At 42.1% G+C, this 24352-nt stretch overlaps 3 protein-coding genes across 3 annotated transcripts in view; 1 reads left to right on the top strand and 2 right to left on the bottom strand.

The window, feature by feature from the left end:
- prkd2 (protein kinase D2) overlaps nucleotides 1–1372 on the bottom strand; it is a 33885-nt gene extending 32513 nt beyond the window's left edge. Inside the window, exons 1-2 of the mRNA XM_061046543.1 lie at nucleotides 1276–1372; nucleotides 350–1129 (exon numbers count right to left, since the gene is read on the bottom strand). Of these exons, the coding sequence (XP_060902526.1) occupies nucleotides 350–667 (318 nt within the window). The 5' untranslated portion in view covers nucleotides 668–1129; nucleotides 1276–1372. The remainder of the gene's footprint in view (nucleotides 1–349; nucleotides 1130–1275) is intronic.
- Nucleotides 1373–3715: 2343 nt separating this feature from the next.
- Nucleotides 3716–19340, bottom strand: strn4 (striatin, calmodulin binding protein 4). Its single transcript, XM_061046551.1, has 18 exons — nucleotides 18866–19340; nucleotides 12093–12196; nucleotides 11863–11939; nucleotides 11610–11688; nucleotides 11283–11468; nucleotides 10389–10566; nucleotides 10150–10306; nucleotides 9520–9615; nucleotides 9034–9152; nucleotides 8758–8933; nucleotides 8576–8623; nucleotides 8361–8482; nucleotides 8114–8281; nucleotides 7884–8024; nucleotides 7644–7742; nucleotides 7467–7553; nucleotides 6682–6871; nucleotides 3716–6336 (listed from the first exon to the last, which is right to left on the bottom strand). Exons 1-17 carry the CDS (start codon nucleotides 19214–19216, stop codon nucleotides 6702–6704), a joined length of 2358 nt encoding a protein of 785 aa, XP_060902534.1. The 5' UTR covers nucleotides 19217–19340; the 3' UTR covers nucleotides 3716–6336; nucleotides 6682–6701.
- Nucleotides 19341–20315: 975 nt separating this feature from the next.
- fkrp (fukutin related protein) lies at nucleotides 20316–23760 on the top strand. Its single transcript, XM_061046555.1, has 2 exons — nucleotides 20316–20804; nucleotides 21199–23760. Exon 2 carries the CDS (start codon nucleotides 21321–21323, stop codon nucleotides 22917–22919), a length of 1599 nt encoding a protein of 532 aa, XP_060902538.1. The 5' UTR covers nucleotides 20316–20804; nucleotides 21199–21320; the 3' UTR covers nucleotides 22920–23760.
- The last annotated feature ends 592 nt before the right edge of the window (nucleotides 23761–24352 follow it).

Genomic DNA, 24352 nt, shown 5'->3' with positions numbered 1-24352 from the left:
GTGTGAGGAAGAAAAAGCTAATTGTTGTAATTAGAGCGGAGCTATGTTGTGACAGTTCTGACATTTTCTCAGAGTCTGCCACATCAGTTGGCCTGCTGGCATTAGAACCCTTCCATTATGTTGTGAGAACAGACGGGTGTAAACAAAGGTTTTTTTGTGTGCGACTGTGACACACATACAGTGATGAGTGAAAGCAAGTCTTCAACTGAAAAAACAGCTGAGAAAGAAGACGTGAACGATTCCCATGAAAGCATTGTAAATAAACAGTTTGTGGAGAAAGCATATGCCCTGTTCTACCTGACATGACACCCTCCCCTGCCACATGCACCTACATGCCCACATTTCATACCTTTGTGTCAACAATGGAGCAGGCGATTTGCTTCACGTAGGCCAGGTCAGCGAGCTGCGGCATCAGGACGGATTCTCTGGTCAGACCGATCTGGATGATGAAGGAAACACCTGCTGGAGTGGGGGGCAGTGACGGTATCACAGGACCCTGCCCCAGGGCCAGGTCCATCACAGGGAAACCCACCTGAGAAGGCGTAGAGGGCATGGATATGGGGGTCCCCGGCTGCACCACAGCTGAGCCTGGAGGTGAGGACCCCCCGGGAGGGAAGAAGACCTGGGCCATGGGCCCCGAGGACATACATGGGCTAACATTAGCCATTCAGAGTCCTGTGTGTTGGCTGTTGAAGGCTCTCAACACACATAAACTACCAAAACACACCCAGGTGGAGTGTAGAGTTGTCAGAAAACCCCACACTCATTCAAACTCACACAGACATATGGACACACACTGAGCAGAGTCCCACTTCCTCCCGTCCTGTGTCCACCCCCTCCTAGTGGATCAAGGAAGAGCTCCTTATCCAGGAAGCTGTGTGTTTTCCCTCCTTTCAGCCACTTCTCTCGTGATCTGTCGCCGTCGGTCTTCTCTTATTGCCCAGGTATGACAAGCATGAGCAAAGTGTGTGAGAGACTCTTCAAGAAGCTCACTTGAGTGAGAAAAATATCCCCCCTGTCCTGCCCCTGCTGGTTTTCCTCCTCCTCTCTGTTCCCTCCTTTACCTCCCTCGTCCAAAGAAGTTGCTCTGCAGAGGAGAAAGTCCAAACTTGATTGTGACTCTCCCAGTCTTGGCAGAGAAGAAGAAACAAAAAAAACAAAAGCCAAAGTTTATGTCGTGCTCCTCTCCAGGCTAAGTTACAAAATGGCTTCCCTAAACAGGAAACAGTGAGAATGAAGGAGAGCAACACACTGCTCTGCTTTTACGAGTCTTACCCTGTTTCAGTTTCAGCCCCAGTTCTGTCTTTTTTGTGAAAAAGCACAGAGAGAGAGAGAGAGAGAGCTGTGTGGGTACCTCCCTCTCCCCCTCCCTTCCTCCCTCCCTCCCCCCCGTCCTGCCCTCTCATCTGAGCTTTCTGCCACAGCCAAGGCGGAAGTGAAATGACTGACATAGCCCGGAGCCAATAGACTCTCAGAAAGACCCGCCCTTTGACTCCATACACTCCCACGCATCGCCCCCCTCCTTTTCCTCCCTCCCTTCCTTGGTTTGTGGGACTTGTTTGCCTCCCTGCCTGACCGGCAGAGATCCCCTCAGACTGCCTGAGGGGGGCAGCTCCCCGCTCAAAAATCCCTCCCATCTCCTTCCTGATCCGTCCTCTTTCTGTCCCTTGTTTTAAAAAAAACCTTTTTCCACCTGGTACATCTTTTGTCTTTGCATTTTTAATAGATACATGAAGGTAACATGTAGGTTGAGACCACACCTTTTCTGTAGAGTTGTCTTCATCTAAAGTTGACTGCATGTTTCAGTAAAAAGGGGATCTTTCATGACACACAGTGCATGGGCTTGTAAATAAGGCTGAAGTTACCACTGTTGTTAACATGAGTATGACTCTGCAACACTAATCTCATGTTACATACCCAGCATGCACAAGAGAAAAGGTGTATTTTCTATCTTTGGCTTGTAAGTCTTCTACTGGATTGTAATGCTACTAACCACATTAAGTTCATAATCTTTGGCTCCCCTTCTTCCCTTGGCCGTTATATCAAGCTTCTCTCTGTTCAACGTTTTTTTTTTCTTTCAACTGCTAATTCATTAAAAAAAAAGGCTACAGTAGTCTGCTGATATAATGAGAACACAAGGGAGTGTGTTAACCTTGCAGCTGCAGAATGCCTGTTAGGTTCTTTTTTTTTTCCACCACAAGAGGGCGCTTTAAATTGAATCATTAATTCCCTTTTCCGAGAAAAGGCCATAGGGCTGCTTTGTTGAAATTTTACCTGGTTTGGTTGTCATGGAACAAATTGATATCTCAATTCAAGATAAAGGACATAGATGAATGAAGCAATCAGGTGAAGCGTGATAAAATATGGTAAAATGTCAACCTTTGCAGCAGAAATGTATCCAAATATTTTTCAACATTAGCCAAAGGTAAATCAAAAAGTGTTTATGTGTCTAGGCTGAAAGGTGAAGCAATCAATATACTTGTTTTAAATCATACATACTTAGGTTCTTTAATTATACAGCGAAGATTTCAGGATGTAGAAAGAGGCTCTAAAATATAGATAATCTGCTCATTTGAGTGCAGAATGAGCGAGCAGCGTGATTGAAGCTGCAGAGTGGATATGTTTTGTTCATAAGCTCACACAACCACCGGGCTGAGAAGAAGCAAATTAAAGATGTGTTCTCTAAAAGCCGGCCCTTGAAGAGATTCTTCTCTGCCATGTTTCAGGAACATGTTGTGATTTTGAGTGTTCACATTTAAAGTATAATTACAATAAAGATTCACTCACCATGGGGAGTCCCTAAGTTAGGATGTGAAACTTCTTTCTTGACATGTGAAACAGCAGACTTTCACTTTTACGTTTGAGCTTGAGTACAGAGTATTGTACGTGCACAGTTTCACACCAGAAAGTACTTACGTAAGTTCCTGAAGGGAATGCTTCCCTTTTGCCTAACAACTCTGTGTACCAGTGAAATGTTCTTCTAGTTGATGGTTTGCTTAATAGCACATGGTGCAATTTGATGTGGTGTGGAAACTGGAAACAACTGAAGAGAATGGGGACAGAGAATGGCTTTTTCAATTAAATAGGACACTTACTTCTCTTTTATGGCATTTAGCATGTGCTTTGATTTGATAGTAGATATAAATGTAATACCGTTAAGGAATAGCACTTTCACGTTCTTGTAGTGAATAGTTCCAGTGTAATGAACACATCATGGAGGGGAGGTGATTACCTTAGTTCAGTTCACAGTTTTTCTTTTATTAAACTTAATCGAACAATTTTGCAATAAGCCAGAGAAAATGACCATAGTGATGTCACCTGGGTTATCTTGGCTATTGCTTGAGACTTAACCTGTTTAAAGCCTGCGTGAGTAATTGGACTAAGAGTTGTAACAGACAAGAGGAGTCTAAACAAAGATGATTAATAGAGTTGTATTTCAGGGACATTTGACATCTAGAATTGTTTTTATTCTAGGCCTCTAACCCAAAACACTGAACCTCTGAAGCATGTGAAAAATCCCCAAACTTTGTCTAAGTGCTAAACTCTAGCTCTATGTATTGATGGTGCACTGCTCATTGTACCATGAGGATACTTCTACAGCGTGTTCTCATAAATAATAACTGGCGCTTACTCCGAGAGTGGTCAGTGTTGTTTATGCAACTTTTCTATCCCATAGAAGGCAGGCAAAAAAAGACAACACAAACACAACTCGGAATTCACTGTACAAAATTTTCATTTTTTTTCTTCCTTAATGACATAGAACAGGGGACCCGTAAACAAAAAGAAAAGGTCATTTAATACAAGCTAGAATGCAGTTCAAAAATATATGATAAAAGAAAATCAATAAAAAGCAGGTCTCTTATCCCTTGTAGTTGGAGGAAATAGTTTGAATACAGCTTAATATGATGTACAAAATATCACACAGTGATAAATTGCTAATAAAAAAATAAAAACACAAAGAAATGAGAGTCCTTTACCTTGGCCTCTGACTGGTAACACTTTTTTTTCTCTTGTTTTTCTTCGTTTTTCATGTTTTTTAATCGTTTTGATTTTTTACAAGTTATACATTGCCATTATCAATCACAAGCAAGATCTATGCCTAGCAAGGAAGAATGATTCACTTATGATACTACAGTATTCTTACATCTTAATAACCATATCATAAAGAAAAGAAATGCAAGAAAGGAAAACAAGGAAATGATGGACATTTACAGCACGTTATGGCATCTCTAGTCATCATTTACAACCTCGGTTTTGATTTCTTTTTCTCTTTTTTTGAAGTGTCGTACTGATTTGTCTTTAACATGATAGATCTGAAAGCATTAGGAACTCTCACTGTCAAAGAACGGAGCCATCCCAGGCTCAAACCATGTAGTATTTACTCCAGATTGTAGTAGAAATACCTGCAGATCACATTTTCTTCACCCTGTTTGTCACATGAGCGTCCACTGTTAGATGTAGTGCAAAGTGGAGCCACTTAGTATTTAGTGAGCAGCAGAAGTACAATTACATAGTTGCACCCAGTTGTTCTTTTGTTTTTCTCCAGCACCCTTTTCAGGAATAAAAGAAAAAAAGACCTCCGATCTGAGGTCTGACCACTCGTGTGACCCTGTAATCTTCAGGAGGTGGAGGCTGTACCTTAACCAACCATTTCATCAACAGACTGTATCAGTCTGCTGAAGTGAATTTAAAGTAATTACCTGTTAAAGTAACATGCCACAGATCAACTGTTGAGGGGAGTGTTTTACTCTAAACAAACGCACATGTGACCTTCTGTCATGAATGTGAGGTTCAGACTGAATAGTTTAGGTTCTGAATATAATTGGACCCTTTCGCTTTTCCTTTTATTTTTTATCACCAAGTAGCTTTTTTTTCTTCCAGCATGCCTCTCTCTTAAGAGAAAACCAGCTTTACAGCATTAGTAGCTCAGTGGGTAATGTGCCAATAACTTGCAACTAGAGCACATCAAACAAGGAGAGAGGAATCCTCACCTTCACACACAAGTGACGGTCATTTTCAATCTTTCTCTTTCTGTGAAATCCAGAATAAATAACAAAAGCCTGGAGTGAGCTCCATCTGAAAACTGGCACCAACTTCAAGATGAAATAAAAGCTGATTTTTTTTTTTAAAGCCCGGTGGTCCTCACTCTACAGTAAAATCATCTCTACAGACTCTCCTCAGCTGGAAATGAATCCACATCGCTCTGAAAGCGATTGTTGATTCTGAAATGTGACGACGGATTGTGAAATGATCCATTGAGGAAATGTCGTTTAATAAGTCGATGTGGATCTAGAGGCCGGTGAATGAGAATCACAGTCTCTTCTCTGTCTCACAAGCACACAAACACAAATTCACAACAGGTCCCTGATTCTGATTTAAGACTGACAAGGTCTTTCATAGCACCGTGATTGAACTAGTGCACACACACACACACACACTCTTCTGTAAAGTAAAAAGGAAAGTGAGTGTCAGCATCAGTCTGCTAAAGTCCAGATTAATCTGTACATACCGTAGAAATGGATCATGATTGTGGATATATTCTTATTAAATTGTACAGCAGAGTGACATTCAATCCAACACACAGACACTAATGTAGAAGCAGAGGCATGGGGGGGAAATATTCTGACAAACAATGAGACTTGTTGTTGTGTTGGCCATAAAGTTAAAATTAAAGCTATTGGTTCAAACACTCGTTAGCTACTTGCTCGCGCCTCCTCACATCACACACACACCCGTGTCCTCCACACCAGACACACACTCTGCCCGCCAGTATCTTTGGAATGTAATACATTGATTCCCATTGAAGAGGGTGGTCAGGTGTTTTCTGCCCACACTGGGAAAGGTTACTGTTGTTAGTCATGCTTTTATAAGTGTGTTAGCCACAAGCACTTAGTTAACTATTTAAAAAAAGGTTTCACATGAAATGTGGTTGAGCGCGATGTGCAGTATGAGTGTTTTCATGGGTGTACTCCATGTTATATAGAGTGTAAGCAGTTCAAGCACACAGAAAACAAAACACACCGTGCTTTGCTATAGCAGGTATAGTGACCAAAATTAAAAAAAAAAGGAGAAGAAGATATTGTAGTGTAGAAAAGTGTTTGAAAACAGAGCAGCCGGGAGTTTAAAGTTATAAAAAAGGAGTGTGGTTAGTATTACAAGAAGTCACTGAGGCATCAGAGGACAGGGAGAGATTACAGGGAGGGGACGTCCTGGAGCCATGACCCAGCCAGTGGGGTGCAGGACAAGTGTGTGAGAGTGCTTATGTGTGTGTGTAAGCAGGTGGATATTGTCCACTGTAGTCTTCAGGCTCGTTGGCCCTGTTGTTTGAGTAGGAATCTATAAAAAAGCAAAAAAGAAGGTAAAAATATTAGACCTTCAGAAGTGCTGATGACACAAACATTAAAAGGTAAAAGCAGAAGTGTCCCTTGTAAAAGTATTACAAATTAATGATTGTGTTTTTTTAAGGTAATATTCTGGATGATGTCATCAAACTGATCTTAATGTGTTAAGTCACAGAATTCTGCAGCTAGATTGATCATTGGACATTGGGCTATAAATAATCACATTATATAGAGAGTATATGGAAAGAGTAAAGATCTGCAACCAGTTCAATCTACTGTAGATGGACTTTTGCTGGAGCTTCACTGGTTTGTAACCACAAAAATGTCAAACGAAACCCACCAGAGTGACAACGTCTGCTGTCAGACAAAGATCTTGGCAAGTGCATCTGCGCCGGCGCTGGCAATGAAGGGCTGCGAGGGATGAAAGGCGACGTCATGGATGGCCTCGTCGTGCTTCTTCCTGTGAGCCGTGATCTCCTGCACGCACGTCCTGTTGTCCAGCATCCACAGGCGCACTGAGCAGTCGTGGCCTGCAGGGGGAAGAGAACAAGCGGAGACAAAAGACAAAAGAGATTATGAGGGCCAGAGATCACCGAAGCACACAATGTAAAGGAACCTTTAACATCTTTTTCCAAACCAAACATAATGCACACCATCCACTGAAGTGCATCACTTTGTAGTTTGAGCCAAGTCTGTACAATGAGTTTCATTTTATCTAAACACGTCCTTCCCTTTCCTCAGTCAGACGGTGTGTTGTATAAGGTAAAATATGTATGTTAAGGTATAATTGACATTTGTACCTTTTTACTTTTAGTTGTGTGTGTGTTTAAATATCTCCCTGGGTGTGCTGATGTCAAGTAAACAGGGTGTGTTGGAAAGTGATTATGGGACAGTTTTACAGTAGATGCTTTTCTTTATCCTAAATGTAGTTATGTATGTTTTGAGATATTTCTGTCTTTGTTGACAAGAAAACAGACAGAACTTTTTTTGGAGGGGGATTGGAACTGCAGCAAGGAGTCCAGAGTTCAGGGACTGTGGCCGACATCCACGGGGCAAACACCGCAAGGCAACCATGCTAAAATGTGTAGGTACACAATGTAAAATTAAAAGCTGAGTGCTACTCACTGCCAGAGATGAGGTAAGTGCCTTTCGGGTCTGTAGTGAGACAGGTGACTGCATCCAGATGAGCGACCATCGAGTGAACCACTTTACCTGCACAAACGCACATAAAAGGAGCTCATTTTGAAGCGTTCAAATTATATTTATTTAAGTCTTCACAAATTAAACAGTCCCTGCAGGTACCTGTCTTGTTGTCTAGGAAACGGATGGTGCGGTTCTCATGTGCAGTGATGGAGACAGACTCAGACGGGTGACTGACCACACGGTTGATGAGCTCACTGCCTGCAAAGGAAGACAAAAAACAATACTACTCAGAACATCTTCCATTTTATTATGCAAATGTTTTTTCTTTCCAACTAATTTCTGAAAAAAAAAAGGTTGAAAATCAAGCATTACAATATGGGTTCTTGGTCTTTTACATACCATCCTTAGTCTGTGTCTCCAATGTGGTCGTGCTTTGCTCCGTGTTGAGGTCGTAGAGCAGCGTCTCACCGCCGTCGAATGAAACCACCACCTGATTTGGGTCGGTGGCAACAAATGCCACTGAGGTCGGGGTTCCGTGCTCTGGGAGCAAAAAATAAAGCAGATACAGTTGTGGGACACAGACTTGAGACACAGCTTTAAAAAAAAATCTACTTATTCAACCCAGATACCTCTCTCCTTGTTGAAGACAGAAAGGCAGGGTGATGAGTTCTGAGGGTCCCAGAGGCGAATGGTGCCATCAGCCGAGCATGAAGCGAGACGATGGTGAACAGCTGAGTAGGTTAGACCCCAAACACTGTCCTCATGGCCTGCTAGGACACTGCTCTCGATGCCAGGATCTGCAAGACAGATGCATAGAAGAAACTTCTTAATTTTATTATAATTGTAACAAGTTGGCTGCAGTTGAGGATGACTTACCGTAGTTATCATAAGGATCCACATTGAGGTCTGGCATTTTCCAACATCTGACAGTTCCATCTAAACCCCCGCTGTAGCACGAGTCTCCATCCTCGCCCATAGTCAGTGACAAAACAGCTCCACTAGACGAAAAGGAAGAGGTATCACAGGTTGCAATGCATTTTTGACTATGTGGGATGTTTTTTGTATATGTCCATATCTCACACTCCACTCACCTGTGTGCTCTGAATGTGTAGATCGGCTCAACATCTAATGCTGCATTCCTGTGGAGGAACATAGTATTTTAAATGTACTTATTGTTTATATTTCTGTTCTACAGCTGCTGGGAAAGCATTTGTTCAATTTACAAAAAGTGCTTTATAAATTTAATCTGTTCATTTTTTCCAAGTTTTCTTACTTTTTAGAGTGCATGGCTTTGTTGAGGTTCCACAGTTTTAATGTGCCGTCCTCCGAGGCTGTGAGGAGCACCGCCTGGCTGGGATGAAAAGTCAAAGCTCGGATGGCGTCAAAGTGGCTGCGTAGCGTGAAACGAGGGTTCCACGTCTTCTTGAACTCCTCTCTGTTATCCTGCATCTGGCAGTAAACGATCAGAAAGCAGTCAGTTTTTCTCTGAGGGCACATGAAGGGTTGTATTGAATATCCTGAGTAATAACCAGAGCAAATGTGTCATTACATCCATGGAGAGATCGTTGTCATTGGCGACGGTGAGGTCAGCCAGTTCACCAAGGTTCATGTCCCCTCCTCCAACAGCATCCATAATAAAGACATCAGAAGAGAAACCAAGGGCGCCACCTGCAGTTTGGGGATGAAAAAGAGTTACTACTCAATCTAGACAAAACATCATGGCTCTATATCTCTATATATACACACAGGCTTTTAATAACTGTCATATCCAGCAATAAATCCCACATCTCTGGCAATTATCGATCTTCAGTTTCCTAACTCCCACACTGTGTACAAGTAGACATATTAATCAGTGTAGGAGATACTTTGTACGTTTGTAAGTTCACCCCTACGCAGGATTTAAAACAGCAAAAAAAAAAAAACAACAGACAATACAGTATCTACATTTTAGAGTCATCATCCGATTTACAATCATGTGCGTAGGAGGGGATGGACTTTGGTTTTCTGAGTTGTATATTTGCTGGGAAAGTCTTACCTTCACCGGAGCGAGCCTGTCCCGATACAGTGGGGGGAGGGCTGGGTTTAGGGGGGAAGTCCGACATCATTCCTTGTAACTTGTTCCTGCGGTTCTCTGAACCCGGCAGAGGAGAGAGTCACAAAACATCCAGTCATGCAGACAGGACACGAACGGACGGACCAGCAGATGAGAGACAGACGAATGTAGACAGAGGCAAAAATACTTCATTCATAACATGCATAACATCTACACAGATTTTTAGATTCTCTCTTTGAAGATGAAATCAATCAGAAGCACAGGCAAACAGTGTAGATATGACTTAGAGTGAAATGCAGAGAGAGAAGGCAGCATGCGTGAGAACCTCTGACATGACCCTAGGGAAAACATCTACACACAATGATGACAGCTACATAACTGTATAGAGTCACAGACTGAAGTGACAGCTCGTGAAACAGGACAGAGAGACAGGTGGTTGGGAAAAGAGGTTGGTTTTATTGACAAGAAGAGATGCCAAGACACAATGAGAAGTAAAGGGTAAGGAGGTGAGCAGGAAGGAGGGAAGGAGGAGGGGGCAAAAGAGACAGATACACTGGTGGCAGTGATTCTGGCAGTGCTGGTGCTGATGGTGTTGCTATGGCAACAGCGTACCTAGCTCCCGTCCGTCCCCAGAGATCCTGGCCTCTCCCGCCCCCTCCCCATCCTCCCCCGAGCCCAGGAAGTCAAATTCACTGAGGGCGTCTTCTGAGTCGTCTTCATCCTCCTCATCCTCGGGGTCCAGGTCTGTGGTCATGGGCTCTGAACCCATCTGGACACCAGAGCATAGTCAAGGGTTAAATTTGTGTCATCAATGTCTCATCTATCAGTTTTTATTATTGTCCTAATCCCACCTTTACACGAGACTTCTTGTTCTTCCGCGGTCCATCGATGCAGTCTGTGGTCATGCCTTGGAAGTCCTCATCCTCGTCACTGTCGTCTTCATCATCGTCCTCGCAGCCATGCAGGAAGGGGATCTTATCCAGTACAGAGCCACCCAGACGTTCATTTGAGCTTTCTTTACCCGCGTTCCTACAAAAACAAACAGTTATTCCCTGCATTCATAGAATTGATGACTTTTCAGTGCAAACGCAAAGCAACAGCCTGCATACATTTCTGGGTTTTTTTTAAGCGTACCATTTATCCATGATGGAGGCTGCTCTTCATTTCAAACACATTTTGTGCATCTTGTTTTCTTAGATTTCGAGAGTAGGCTCCACTATTGTTTCATTTTTTTCACTTTTGTGCTTCGGCAAATATACATGGAGGATACCAACACAGCTGCCAAACAATTTTGATTTGTCTAATTTTAACACTGCAGCAAGAAAGCACAATCAATTGCTTTATGATAACTAGACATAGGTCACCTGCACATTTTCTGAATAGTAAATGTACATTTTAGTTCTAGAGTAGCACTGTACATAACGGTAAAGAATCCATCGATACATTAAGAAAAAGCATTAAGAGTTCACACTATCATTTCAATTACACAGAAAGATTGCAGTAAATTACAGGTGGAACTCCGCTCTGCTTTACCTAAGAGGTTAAAGAAAGTCTCACTCATAACTGAAATGTTCATTTCAAATATTTCAATGTCATGTCTGTGTGTAGAATGACATGCTAATTTGACAACGTCTTTAAAGAGGTTGTATAAGCTTGAGGACTATTATGTCACTAGCAGCCCCAAAAACAACTGCCAGACAGTTATAAAAAAAACTAAGAAAAATACAGTTTTTTCTCCATCTCACCTCTTTATTTGTTCCTCTATCTGTCTGACCAACAACGACTCCCCACCTGACCGGGGTTCAGGCTCAGGACAGGCATCAGTGGGTGGGGGCCCGTTAGCCTCAGGACTGCTCCGCCCGAGTAGTGAGCGTACACGCTTTGACCGCATGTCCAGGATGGTGTCTGAATAACCAACCTCCTCCAGATATCTACATTCACAGGAAAAAAACACATAATATAAACCATCCATCCATCAAAGCATCCATATAAATAAACCTTACATTACAGTTATGATTGAGGACATTAGTATGGTACTGAGATAACAGGCGCAGATGACACAGAGGTCTTACTTGCGTAGTAACTGACGTCCCTCCTTCCATGACATCTGATTGGCTGGCTCAGAGTCGGACTCAGCGGGCCCATTGGGAACTACAGAAAATAGATTGGTCAATAGTGATGTAACAGCAGCACACGAGCAGACAAGGAGAAAAAGCAGAAACTTTAGGTTGCTCTGAAAGTGCAGTAACAGTTAGAGACACAACAGCCGTAGGTTATACAATACTTCCAATAAGAGAGGATATATATGGGTTTGCTTAAACATACGCTGCTCTGCCTCTGTTTCTGGTTTCTTGTCTCCAGGACTCTGGTCATTTCCTGTTTTCAGCTTCTGGTGCTTAGCCCTGCAACCGCACAGAAGACCACAAGAGGGCAGAATTAAAAGTAAACAGTAGAAAATGTTTCTGTATCAATTTATTATGCTATAAACGTGCAAAACACAAGGACAAAGGGTTAAAAGAATAACACACCAAGTTGTCACCTGGCGTTCGTCTTACCTCTCTTGTTTGAGGGCATACTCCAGCATTTTGATCCGCCTCACCAGGTCCTGTTTCATATTCTCCTGCCCTTTCCTCTCCCCCTGTAGGAATGCTACCTGAGCCTATAAAAAAAAAAAAAACACACAAACAGGACAAATAGGTTACTTTAAAAATACATACGCATACAGCAAACCCTTACAAATATGTATGATAAGAAAATGAATCAGACAAACAACCCACATTACCACTCAATCAATTAACAGGGAAGAGTGAATCAGATGATTTTAACCTTGCTGTAAATATGAAATAAATAAGGTTGACATGGGAACCATGGTGAAAATTATTTCTGAGAAGTCAGAATAAGTAGAGGGTTGTGGAGCAGGGGACTTATTTTTAACCTATCCTGACCAAGGATTCTGTGCACATCTGCAGAAGGGGAAAAACACGAACACACACGGGCAAAATTCAAAAACTCTCTTTTTAAAACACATCCTTCCTTTTTGTGCTTCCTCTCTGGTTTTCCATCTGTTTCCTTCCTCCCTTAAAAAACTGAACCTTGAGGAAAGAGCTGTTCCCTGCCCATTCTTGCTATCTGTCAAAAAATTAAAAGGATTGGTGAGAAGAGAACAAATGTTGATGATGAGAGTGAGAATGACATCAATGTCAATTTTTATGGAGGACTATCCTTTGCCATTTTCGTCCCTTGGGAGGGCCTTGAACTGGGATTTGCACTGTATTTTGAGCAAAACTTGGGCTCATATGAAGCAGAAAACATTCTGTCCACTATTGGGTGAAGTACAGAAATACTCCAGTGGCAAAACAAAACAGAAATTCATGTGAGAGGTAGGTTACAAAGGCCTACCCACTCTTTAAACTCTCAGGTTTTGCATGCAGATGATTGTCACAGTAGTTTTATATCTCTCTCTCTTGCTCTCTTTCTCTCTGCCAAGTGGTACTGGAGCATTAATACCAATTGTTTTACAGTCCATTTCTCCTCAGCACATCCCGAGTGTGTCCATGAGTCTGCTCTCACACACATACACAGCTCTGTAAAACTAGAACAGTCTAAAAACAATATCTCATGGGGCAGACACTAGGTCTACTTGAGAGGGTAGTCAATCACCAGGAAAGTGCTCATTCTCTTTCACACACACACACACACACACACACACACACAGTCATGTGGAACACCGGATAATCTGCCAAGTAAACCTTACTACTGTTGATGCTGCTGCTGAGTAATCCTGATTAATGCAATGTGATTTCATATGCTTATCTGAGAATTTTGGAGATAATTCACAAAGCTAGCTTGTCAGGACAGCAGGCACGATCTAAGAGGTTTTGAAATACAGATTACAACATGTGGCTTAAAGTTGGCCAAGCCTCAGAGGAGAGTTCTGGTGAAAGGTTGATGAGTTTAAATCATTGTGTACATTTAACAAGCTACAAAGTGTGGTAGTAAAACAATAAAAAAATCCTCTCCGCCTTTTATAAGTCAGCGTAATAAAAACATGTCATTTGCTGTGGTTATGTAGTGTATAAATACAGATAGCATGAGGTTAGGTTAAACTAAACAGAGACTAGAGCAACACTAAAGAAATCTGCTTTGAAATATCATACAGTTTGCTCTGGTTATGTTCTTGCTAAAAGCAGCTAGCACAGGGTTAGCTACAGCTGGTTAGTTAGCAATTTTGCTGCACAAAAAACATATTCCTGTTGTGTAATTGCATGCAGACGAAACCGTGGATTTCTAAGGTATTTTTAGAACAATGTGAATAGGTGAATACCAGTGTGACCTCATCAAATATAAGTGTTAAAAACATGCTAAAACACAAGCAAAGCAGGGCTCGGTTGTTAAGCTATCTGGGCGCGCTCACAGTGTGTGAGGTTCAGGTATAGGAAACATCATGTACATGAAAAAAAGAATGAACAGAATAAAAGAAAAACTTACGCAGAGTAAATGACATCTTTTTAGTTTAATGGTAGAATATAAGAATATGTTTAGCATATAAGCTTGACCTACAACCCACAATAGTGACAGTGAAACATCATTAAACTTTTTATCTGTTCCACTAGGACCAATAGTTACTGTGGTCTGTTGTAGTTCATGTAGAGGGCCAATCCTGCATAAGGCACCTATGAACAGGGCAAATCATTTGTAGTATCAAACTAGTTCCAGATCAGAGGGTGACTCACATCAGTAGATCTAAAAGGCCACTTAGTCCTGATTAGCAAAACATTTAAAATACTATTTGGACACTGCTTCTATCGCTCAGCAAAAAGAAAAAAAATTAAACACAAATTTGAAACTTTTTTTCCCCAAACAAGATAGGATCTTCCCAATTTCAACATCCTAAAGGAATGTGTCTTCGTCACCCTTCAGGGGCAGGGCTGGTGTTTCTCCTCCTACTCACCCACGGACGAGCTACAACCTGCTCACATACACAGTTAAGCATCATATCCATCCAGTGTCACACTGAGTTCCAGGAGCCACAGGTTCCCACTAGTGCCCAAATCCTCAAATCCCTGACCCTGCTTTGTTTGCCAAGATAAGTGACAAGGCTGCATTGTGCATAGAGTACACACACATACGCACAAACACTAACATGGCTGCACACTGCAAGAATTGTATTTCCCTGATCTAGAAATGTAGGCAAACCGGAGGGATTATGTGTGTCAAAGGGTTTATTGCTGTATACCAGTCTCTATTGCTAAACTACTCATTCTTTGATGCTGACCTGGTTTTACTTGTACTTCTTTTATGCAGCCTCTCTCTTTTATATAGCAGGAGATACCAAAGTGCATTGAGTAAAATACGATGTCAAAGTGGATTTGCTTCTCACAGCGTGCACTGGATTTGTAAGTTTTAGTACAAAAGCTCCTTTAATATTAGCTTTTATGTAAAGTAAGGTTCCATAACTAAAGCTCCTTTCAGGTTTTTGTAAATAATAGTACATTAAAAAAATACATTTTTTTTTGTTTTTAAATATGCATATTGTCTGTTTTCACCGTTCTTTTCCTCGATCAGGCTTGTTTTCACTCATGTGTGAGGCAGCACAAGGCAGCCCATTCATCAGCTAAAGGTTGAGTGACTAGCACTAAAAGCAGGCCAAAAGCATTACAATGGTTAAAAATAAAGCTATATGTAGGTGAATATGATTCCGAGTTTAAAACGCACCCATGTCAGAGACATACAAACTCGTAAGTTAAATTTTCTGCCATTACATACAATCTCTCTACATCTTCTCTGTGGGTTCTTTTTGCATTATGTTGGTAAATTAAAGTGAAAAACAACATTGTTGCAAAAACAAAACCTGTCCTGCCACCTCTGTCCTGTGGGTGGGTTTTCCTTCATGTGGCCTACCGCTGCTGACCTTTCCACAGTTTACAGCAGCTTGGAGAGCTGACACATTTAGCCTTTTCTGCCAGTCCCTCTCTGCTAGCTGCAGAATGGGGTCAAGGGCAGCTTTCCCTCCTCCACTGGCCACCCCCCATCGTCTCATCCCTTCATCCCCAAGAGAGAATCCATGCGCCAACAAGTAGAGCAGTGAACTTTTCTGGGACAGTGACGGAGGGTGACTGAGCGGTTGGGACTGTATCCAGTGTGTGCTCGTGTAGTATGACATCCTAAAAGGTTTGCTTGCTGCACAAGTTGATCAGAATATGTTTCATGAGCAAGGGAATGAAAAAAAAATCATAGTGCCTTTTGTTATTGTGTTTGTATAACATAGGGTATTATCTATTCATGAGGTTTTGAAGATTTCAGCGTAAGAGATGGGTTAGAAACTAGAAATAAAACAATAAGAGAATTGTATACTGAAAAAGAGAATGGGAAAAATATTAAAATAGAAAATAAATCTACTCTTATATAAGGAGCGCAGCATGACTGCGTCAGAGGAGCACACAGTAATAATGCAGTACATATGGATGTCATATGTGTTTAGTGGCTGAGAGCACAGAGCTATTAATTAGAGATGTGTACCCAGGACCCTCGGGGCCACACTCAACAGGAAGTGATGTAATGTGGGTCACCAGTAATCCATTCTTCACAACTACTGACAAGTTTAATGAAATTAAATGGCTAACTATAAGTATAGTGTTAAGAAGAACAGGTGAAGATCTGCCCGTTTCCCTGAGGAATAAGTGTACTTGGTTCACAGTTTGTGTATTAATTTATAATGAGAACAAGTTCACTACTTCAGGCTTGTTCTGACACAGTGCAGTAGTGTGATTTGATAGAGTACGCTGGGAAAAACGTATTGCATATCTGAGGGAGGACAAGGCCAGAGCCACCTGTCTCCTGTGCTGCTGGGACACCCCACCTGGCCTGGAGTGGGGAGGGGGTCTTCATACCCGGCCTGTCACTGGAGACACGACAGCACAGGTGGCTCTCTGTCGAAAACACACTCACAGAGACAACATGTGCTGCGGTCTCAGGCTAAAAACACAGACATCCACACTGCCACAAAAAAAGAAGCATAGACCTATGGTGATAATCTTGTTCTCTAAAAAATTGGTAATGGTTTTTGTACACATAAACAGTTTGCTGCTAACTTTAATAGACATAACAAGCAGGGAGGGCATGTTATCTGGCATGATGAGAGCCCTGCGAGCATGCTGGCAACAAAAGACAGAGGCCTGTGGCCCGTGGGTGTTAGAATGTAAGCTAGGTCAATGTTTCAGCCTGGCACTCAAGCAATCCTCGCTTTCTCTTAGCACCGGACGTGGTGCTAATTGTACCCATGCAACCAGACCATGTGCAGCAAATACTCACACGCAAACAAAGTTCCATAACAAGAGAGTTAATGGCATGTTGGACATAGCAATGGCCTGCCTCTGACTTCCAATACCGCTCTTCCCCATACACGACCGTAAAAGCAGTGAGCGAGGCCCGTTTGTTATTGTTCATCCATATTTTATCAGGCTCCTATTTATAACTAGGCAGGATTGAGTTGAGGGCAAACAAGAAGTAGAGTGACAGAGAGAGCCAATGATGGGTTTTTCTGAGGTTTTATCATGAAGTTAAAAGACTAGAGAGTAAATAGTGATAAAAATGAATTACATGGAAACTGCGGCCACAAGAATAAGCTCATATATGATCAACACGATTCAGCACCAGCACTGCCACATATACGAATACGAATATAAATATGAATGGTTCTTCAGCCCTTACACACAGAGAGAAAACATCTTTCAATGTGTGGATGTTTCCCTAATTTATCTTAATCCTGGAACAATTTGATGAGTAAGCACACTCTTTCCCAGCAAAGCTCTACCTCGTACAGTTGCACACAAATGCATTTAGGGAAGCTGCATAGTACAGCCTCTGTCTTCTGCCCATTAGGTTGCTAATAGTTGCAGTTATACAGAAACCGACGGGTTTCTGTATAACTGCAACTATTAGCAACCTAATGCATTGCTCAGAGGCATATCTACAGCACTCACTCACACAGTCACATAGATTTTTCATGACATTTCACATATCCAAGCTGATTCACTTTAAAGACACAAGACCTTTTATCTGACCTAAAAGGCATATATGCATTGGTAATTGGTATGCCCTCTTATATTGTTTAAAAATGTCACACTCATTCAGAATTTACTAGTACCACTTACAGTTTGTTGATAAGATGATGCGAACTGACTGACAGGAATAAAGTTCAGTAAAAAGTCTGATTGACTCATAACTCAGTCTTATACATCTGTAAAGCCCTAAATGAAAACAGAAACTTCTGAGGAGATGAATTGGTAAATATAGGTTGTAGTTAAAAAAGAAACTCTAAGCTGTCATAGTGGTTGAATGATAAAGGCTACATCGATTTTAAAAGGTCAGCCTGAACCTTTCTCCCTCATCAGATTGAGAAATCATTACTCAAAATAATGTGGAAAAAAATAGCAGTTACTATAAAAATGTCCTGTAAACTTTTACCTGGGAAACTAGAATCTAATTACTTCTTCCCTGGATTTTTAGAATATTAGAAAGTAATCAAACCTTATCAAAATGTAATCAAATGCAGAATGAAAACTGTAAAAAAGTACAGTTGGAAACAAATACAACTCTTAAATTAAAAATTATCATCTTTCCCTATGAGGAGCCTGATGAGAGTGAACGCCTACGTTGATCAATTTCTCCATCCCTGCTGGTTTAACTGTAAATAAAAAGAAAATCAATATATCCCTTGTTGTGTCTATTATTATATAGATTAAAGACACCATTTGACACTATGACTTGTAGGAAGCAGTGATTTCAAACCTGATTATTGTCTTTATTTAAACTACGTGACCACACAGGGCCATTATACTGTCCATGTCTCTGATGTGAAGCTTCATTGTCGTCAATAAGACAGTGAAGGTATCCACTGGCCACACCTAAACTCTTTGCAACTATCTTTTGAATTTGGTAGCCTGTTTTTGCCTTTATGGTGTGTAACACATCTCTGTCATGTAGATTATGTCTAAGTGAGTGAATCAGTGTACAGGTTTACTGGCAGGCAAAATAAGGAACATATTTGTGCTTTCTGTTAATACACTTTATTTTAGTTTGGTGGCTATGTGCCTTTATGCTGTTCCTCACTTGAATGTAATAGAGCATGTACTATCTTATCTGTCTAGTAGTGTCACATCCTGGTCAATACACTGTGTTAGGATGTTAGCCCGTTAGCATGTTGTCATGTTGAACCCGTAGGATTTGTAGGGTATGTATACTGTCTTAAACCGACTCTGCAGTGAGCATTGTGGCTTTTATTCGGTGGTATACGGTCTATAATGAAGGAGTGAAAAAGCACATTTACCCTGAGTTCGTCTCTCTCAGCCTCCCAGCGGTATTTCTCGGCCTGGAAGCGTCCCCATTCGAACTGGATGAAGTGCAGGATCCCAGGAAGCGACATACCCGAGTCACCGTCCTGCAGTTCTCGTGTTTGCGACGACCCAGGCATACCCCCGGCTGCTGCTGCTGCTGCCGCTGCTGCTGCTGCTGCCGCCGCCGCCGCTGCTGCTGCCATCGCCCCGTTCGCTGCAGCTGATGTCGACTGGCTCGGTGCTGCTGCCTTGGGCCCGTTTGGGTTGCGCCCCGCTCCGCCGCTGCCGCCGCCTCCTCCTCCGGAGTTCGGGTTTGGTCCTCCGCCGGATCTGTCCGCCTCCATTTTAACCGTTCAACCTCTCGCCAGGATAAAGGAGGTGGAAACGGACAGAGTGTGCCAACTAATGTAATAAAATAATACCTGGAACCTTCCAAGCTAGCAGCACTTCACTAAAAAAGCGATCCTCTTTTCTTCCTTTTTCTCACGCGCACAGACCAAAAAAAATTACTATTCAGGTGGTAAATACTACACTTCCGCTTCCAGACCTTCAACATAAAACTCAGTCGCGCTAAACATTTTAAACATATTGGCCTGTTTATTCAACAAAACTCAATTTTCTGCATCATTTTGTACTTGGATTCATTTGATTTGTTTACACATTAATGTGACTTTAATATGTCTATCAGTCAAAATAAGCATTTTACCGATTTTTTTTCCGGCTCTTATTTTGTATATCCCGGATCTGTTCCCTCCTCTTGTGTTTGTTGGAAAAGCCCAGTGTGGGTGACAAATAAAGGTCCATGTTTGCTGTAATACACAAACATGTCGATAGGGAAGTTCATTTCCTGCCATTTTGTCAGCAGGGATGATGGACGACAGTAAAGGAATATGCACCAGTGTTTCTGTTTGGAACTAGAAATAATCGCCATGATATAGAGTGACCGTGATTTTAATAGGTATATCATTTGTTTCTGGGTTTAGTCTGTGCTGCTTCTGCGAGGGTTATGCATACTTGATGACTAGATCCTTAGATATAATTCGGGTTATATGAAGTCAGATTGTATGCTGTACTTACGTATTTTATTATATCCAGGCTTCTCTGAACTGGGGGGTCGTGCTGACTACTGACGGTCTGGACTCGGGCTTCCTCCTGGATCCAGTCTGACAGTCTGCATTGAGTAATACTGTACATTCCTAAAACAATTCCACTTCTGAGTACCCGAACTATTCCTTGGACATGCAGTTCTGAAGTTCAATTGATTGAACAATTCATTTGTGCATACCACCAGAGTTTTGACGCAGGTCTCTAAATATAACAAAGCTTCACAAAATATTATTAATTATTTTCAAAACTTACACCATAAAGTTGACCATGTTTACAAGTATGAATGAAACGACTCTGTGGGGAGCGCAAACCATTTCCAAATAATTTTAATATGTCGTTGAAGAAATTCTTGAAGTTTTATTTTGAAAATTATCCTTTTGTTTCGAAGGGCCTTAACCGGATGTCTTTCTGTTTGTTGCTGCGGGCAACAAGGACGGCAGCGCGATAGCTTGATGGTGAATTCGTAGTTTGGGTAAATGGTCGAGCTTGTGATAAGCTAAATACTAATAACATATATTCTGATGCGATTTGTGTGGATTAAGCCGTGGATTTCTTCATAAAATGTTGAAACCCGATTTCAAACAAAACTGCACACATATAGGAATACAATATAGACTAAACCGTGTTTTTCTCATACCGATTTAGTCAGATTTGCTTCCGTTCTAGTACAGCTTGCTGTGATTGACCACCATGAAAACAAAGTACATTACAACAAGGTTAATGAGCTTAACGTTGCTAAAGTTTGTCATTTTATGGCTAATGCATGATATTACAGCCTGTACCATGCTGATGGTTGTGTCATGAGGAATCAGACGGAAATCCAAGGTGAGCTGTGCACTTTACTTTATCACACACCCATTTAAATGATTCATAATGCTGCTTGCTATGTATCTTTTATTCAAACCTTGCACGGAGATATGCTTTGTTTTCTTGGTGTCATGTTTTGTGTTTTGTTATTTAATGTCTTGTGAAAGAGGGACAGATTAAATAAGATAATTTTTCATTCAAGATTTGAGATTGTGTTTGTATACTGGTTTTGTTTGTCGATGATTGAAATAAACTTACAAATAAAATAAAATAACAAATTGTCATGGATTGGATACATCAGTGCATTGTTAGTTATTTAAATCAAAGTAGCATAGAATTGCAGTCTAGGTGTTTTTATGTTTTGAACATTTGAGATTTTGATCTTGTGTTTCTCTCTCTCTCTCTTTCACAGGTTGTCCATAACTCATTTCTCCACTGTAGCACCAGTACAGATCTAAGCCCAACAAATTTATTCCTTTTATTGAAACTGAAAATTTTCTCCAGGGAGAAACTGGAAGGTTAGCATTGGTTGCCATGCGTATCAGTCTCTGTCAGGGCCTGTTAACTGGCGCCATCATCCTCAACCTCCTTATCCTCTACTATGTATCCCGAGCACAACAGCAAATGATGGAAAAGAGGAAGGAACTTGGCAGGGGTACAAGGAGGGCTGCCCTACCAGCCTCTGGTCTAGGGGGAGGCCTTGGGGCTCTAGTTGGAGCTGGGGGTGAGCGTGGAGGGCTAGGAGTTGAGGGGCACAGTCGCAGCCCGCGTGTGACCGTTCTTCTTCGGGAGTTTGAACACTTTGAGAATTATGTTGGGGATGTGGCTAATTCTTTCCTCCGCCAGAGACCTGAGATTCCATTTTTGGCTGTTGCCGACACAAATCCGTACCCTCCCCTGGTACTTCCGGAGGGGGTGCGGCTCTTAGTGCTTTCCCCGAGCCCAGAGCAGCCGCCTCAAGCTCACAGGCCAGAGTTCCACGTTCAGACTGAGTTTGTGCTGTTGGTGCCTGATGGGGCGGAGTTGGAGCAACCACGGTCTATAGAGAGGCTGATCAGGGAACTAGAAGGTGAGGGTGGGGGACCTGTGAGGTTGGTTGCTGCACCTGTGCTGGCTCGATCTGCCGTGCAATGCCTCCACCTGCGGGTGAATCTCAGAGAGTGGACAGCCACCTACTCCCCTGCTGCGTCTGGGAGCAGCGGAAGCGTGTGCACGGCTTTGCAAGGAGATGCGATCATCCTCATTCGCACTGAGGATCTTTTTAACCTCTCTGTGCCTCTGGGGCGGCCCCTTTTCGCCTCGCTTTTCGTCCAAACTGCCCTGAGAGGCTGGAAGGTGAAGCTGCTGGAGAGCCCCTGTTTCTCTGCAAACCACCGTCCACTCTTCAGCTCCGCTCACAACCAGTGGAAGGCTGACACTCGGCTCAAGGAGGCAACTGGAAAGCTCATGAGGAGCTTCGGTTTGAAGCGCCTCCTTCTGCCTGATGGGAAGGAACAGTGGTATGGCTGCAGTAAAGAGACGTCACGTTGCTTTGGCACAGTGCAAGATGACACTCCAGACTACCTTTATCTGGATCGCTGGACGCCACCCTGCTGCCTGCGAGGTCTGAGAGAAACTGCCAAGTATGTCATCAACATCCTGGAGACCTCAGGTGTGCGCTACTGGCTCGAGGGTGGGACTCTGCTCGGTGCTGTCCGCCATCAGGACATCATCCCCTGGGATTATGATGTAGATTTAGGCATCTACCTGGAGGATATACCCAACTGTGATCACCTGAAAAGCCTGGACTCGGGCTCCCTCGTAGATGCTAATGGCTATGTGTGGGAGCGTGCAGTGGAAGGAGATTTCTACAGAGTCCAGTACAGCGAGGCCAACCACCTGCACGTTGATCTGTGGCCGTTCTATGCACGCAACGGCGTCATGACCAAAGACACATGGATCGAGCACAAGCAAGACGTGGAGTTCCCGGAACACTTCCTGCAGCCGCTGGTGCCAATGACGTTTGCCGGCGTCACTGCCTTTGCCCCCAACAACCACAGAGCCTTCTTGGAGCTCAAGTTTGGAGAGGGAGTTATTGAGAACCCTCAGTATCCTAACCCTATGAAAAAAAGGCTGGACAGAAGCAAATTATGAGCCGCATGATAGAGACTCAGAAACTTTTAAACTTCATACTGACTTTGTTTACCAAACAACACAGATTTTTACCTGAACTTGTTTTTCTCTTTTTTTCTGAGGAACTGCCTAAAAAAGTTGCGTAAAATCTAATGAGGTCTAATATAATAAGATTTATAACTGAGATGATTCATTTTACCAAAATATCTGTATGCTAGTGCGTCTCCATCATTCATCTATATCAATCAGAGACTGATTAAGGTACTAGTGTGCTCAATCTGTAAGTGTTCTACAGAGGGGTATAATGAATTCTTTTAATTATATAGACCTTTAAATGATTCTTGTTACAAGCTGCCGTGTACATGACCTTAAGCAGGATTTAAGGTTTTGTGCAAAATTATTTAAAATGATGTGGTTTCGCACAAATGTCTTTGAATGTTACATTCATTTGCACTCATTCTATCAGTTTTGCACAGTATATTAATGAATTCATTATTTGTACACTAATTTGGTCCCTGGCAGCTCTAATAATGTGAGTAATCTCCACATGGGGATATGAGAAACACACTGTGGTACTCTTTGTTATTGTTCGCATAAGGACAGGCTAAAATGTTGCTCTGCTGCGCCTTAGTATTCAGTTAGAAACATAAAACTATGACTGAATGTGTAAATTGATATTTACCCTCTGTGCAATCACATATGTAACTACTGAGCGACCATGATGTATTTATTGGAATAGAATTTAAATTAAGCACCAGCGCTTCTAGGTCCGACATGTTTCCTGTAATGTTCTTGCTTGTGCGTGATGTGTCAAGATGTCACTCCATCTCATGGACTGGTTAAATAAAGAAGTGGATACAGATTATGGTAGTAATTTGATTGGAGAACTGTGGGAGAATGAGTAGAATCTGTTGTAAAAAAAAAAAAAACTGTAATGTACAATACAGGTTGTAACTTCTTTTTAACACTAGGTGGCACAAGACACCCAGTTAGTCTCAGCTGAGTCCATGCTGTCAAATGCAGTTTGTGGGTTCAGCCATATGGCAAGAACCCAGAGGGGGGGAGGACTTTATGACAGGACACAGGAATTTAGCTTCACAGTAATGCAGCTTGCTTGTTGAGGATACCCCCCCCCCCCTCCTCCCAGTGATGTGAAATAGGTTTCTCATTCAATCCATGCAGAAGTTCCTCCGCATGTTTAAGCTACCTTTCACCTGTTGGTGCAGCATGTATCACAATCTTAATGCTGTTTGCTTTTTCTCTTAGCTTTTGGATATCCTTGTTCATGAATGGCCTGGTAATTAGATAAGCATCAAGATACAATTCAAACACTCGAGTGGTTATTTTTGGATGTAAGAACACTAAGGGCCTCAGTGCATTTTAAATATGTCTCCCCTCTGACATGTGACGAAATCTGAAGATGACTGACTGCAACATAATGTATCTACACACGC

The sequence above is a fragment of the Labrus mixtus genome, chromosome 9 (genome assembly GCF_963584025.1).
Source record: "Labrus mixtus chromosome 9, fLabMix1.1, whole genome shotgun sequence".
Taxonomy (NCBI): Eukaryota; Metazoa; Chordata; class Actinopteri; order Labriformes; family Labridae; genus Labrus; species Labrus mixtus.
The sequence above is the reverse complement of the archived record's forward strand: the minus strand, read 5'-3'. Positions and strand labels throughout refer to the sequence as shown.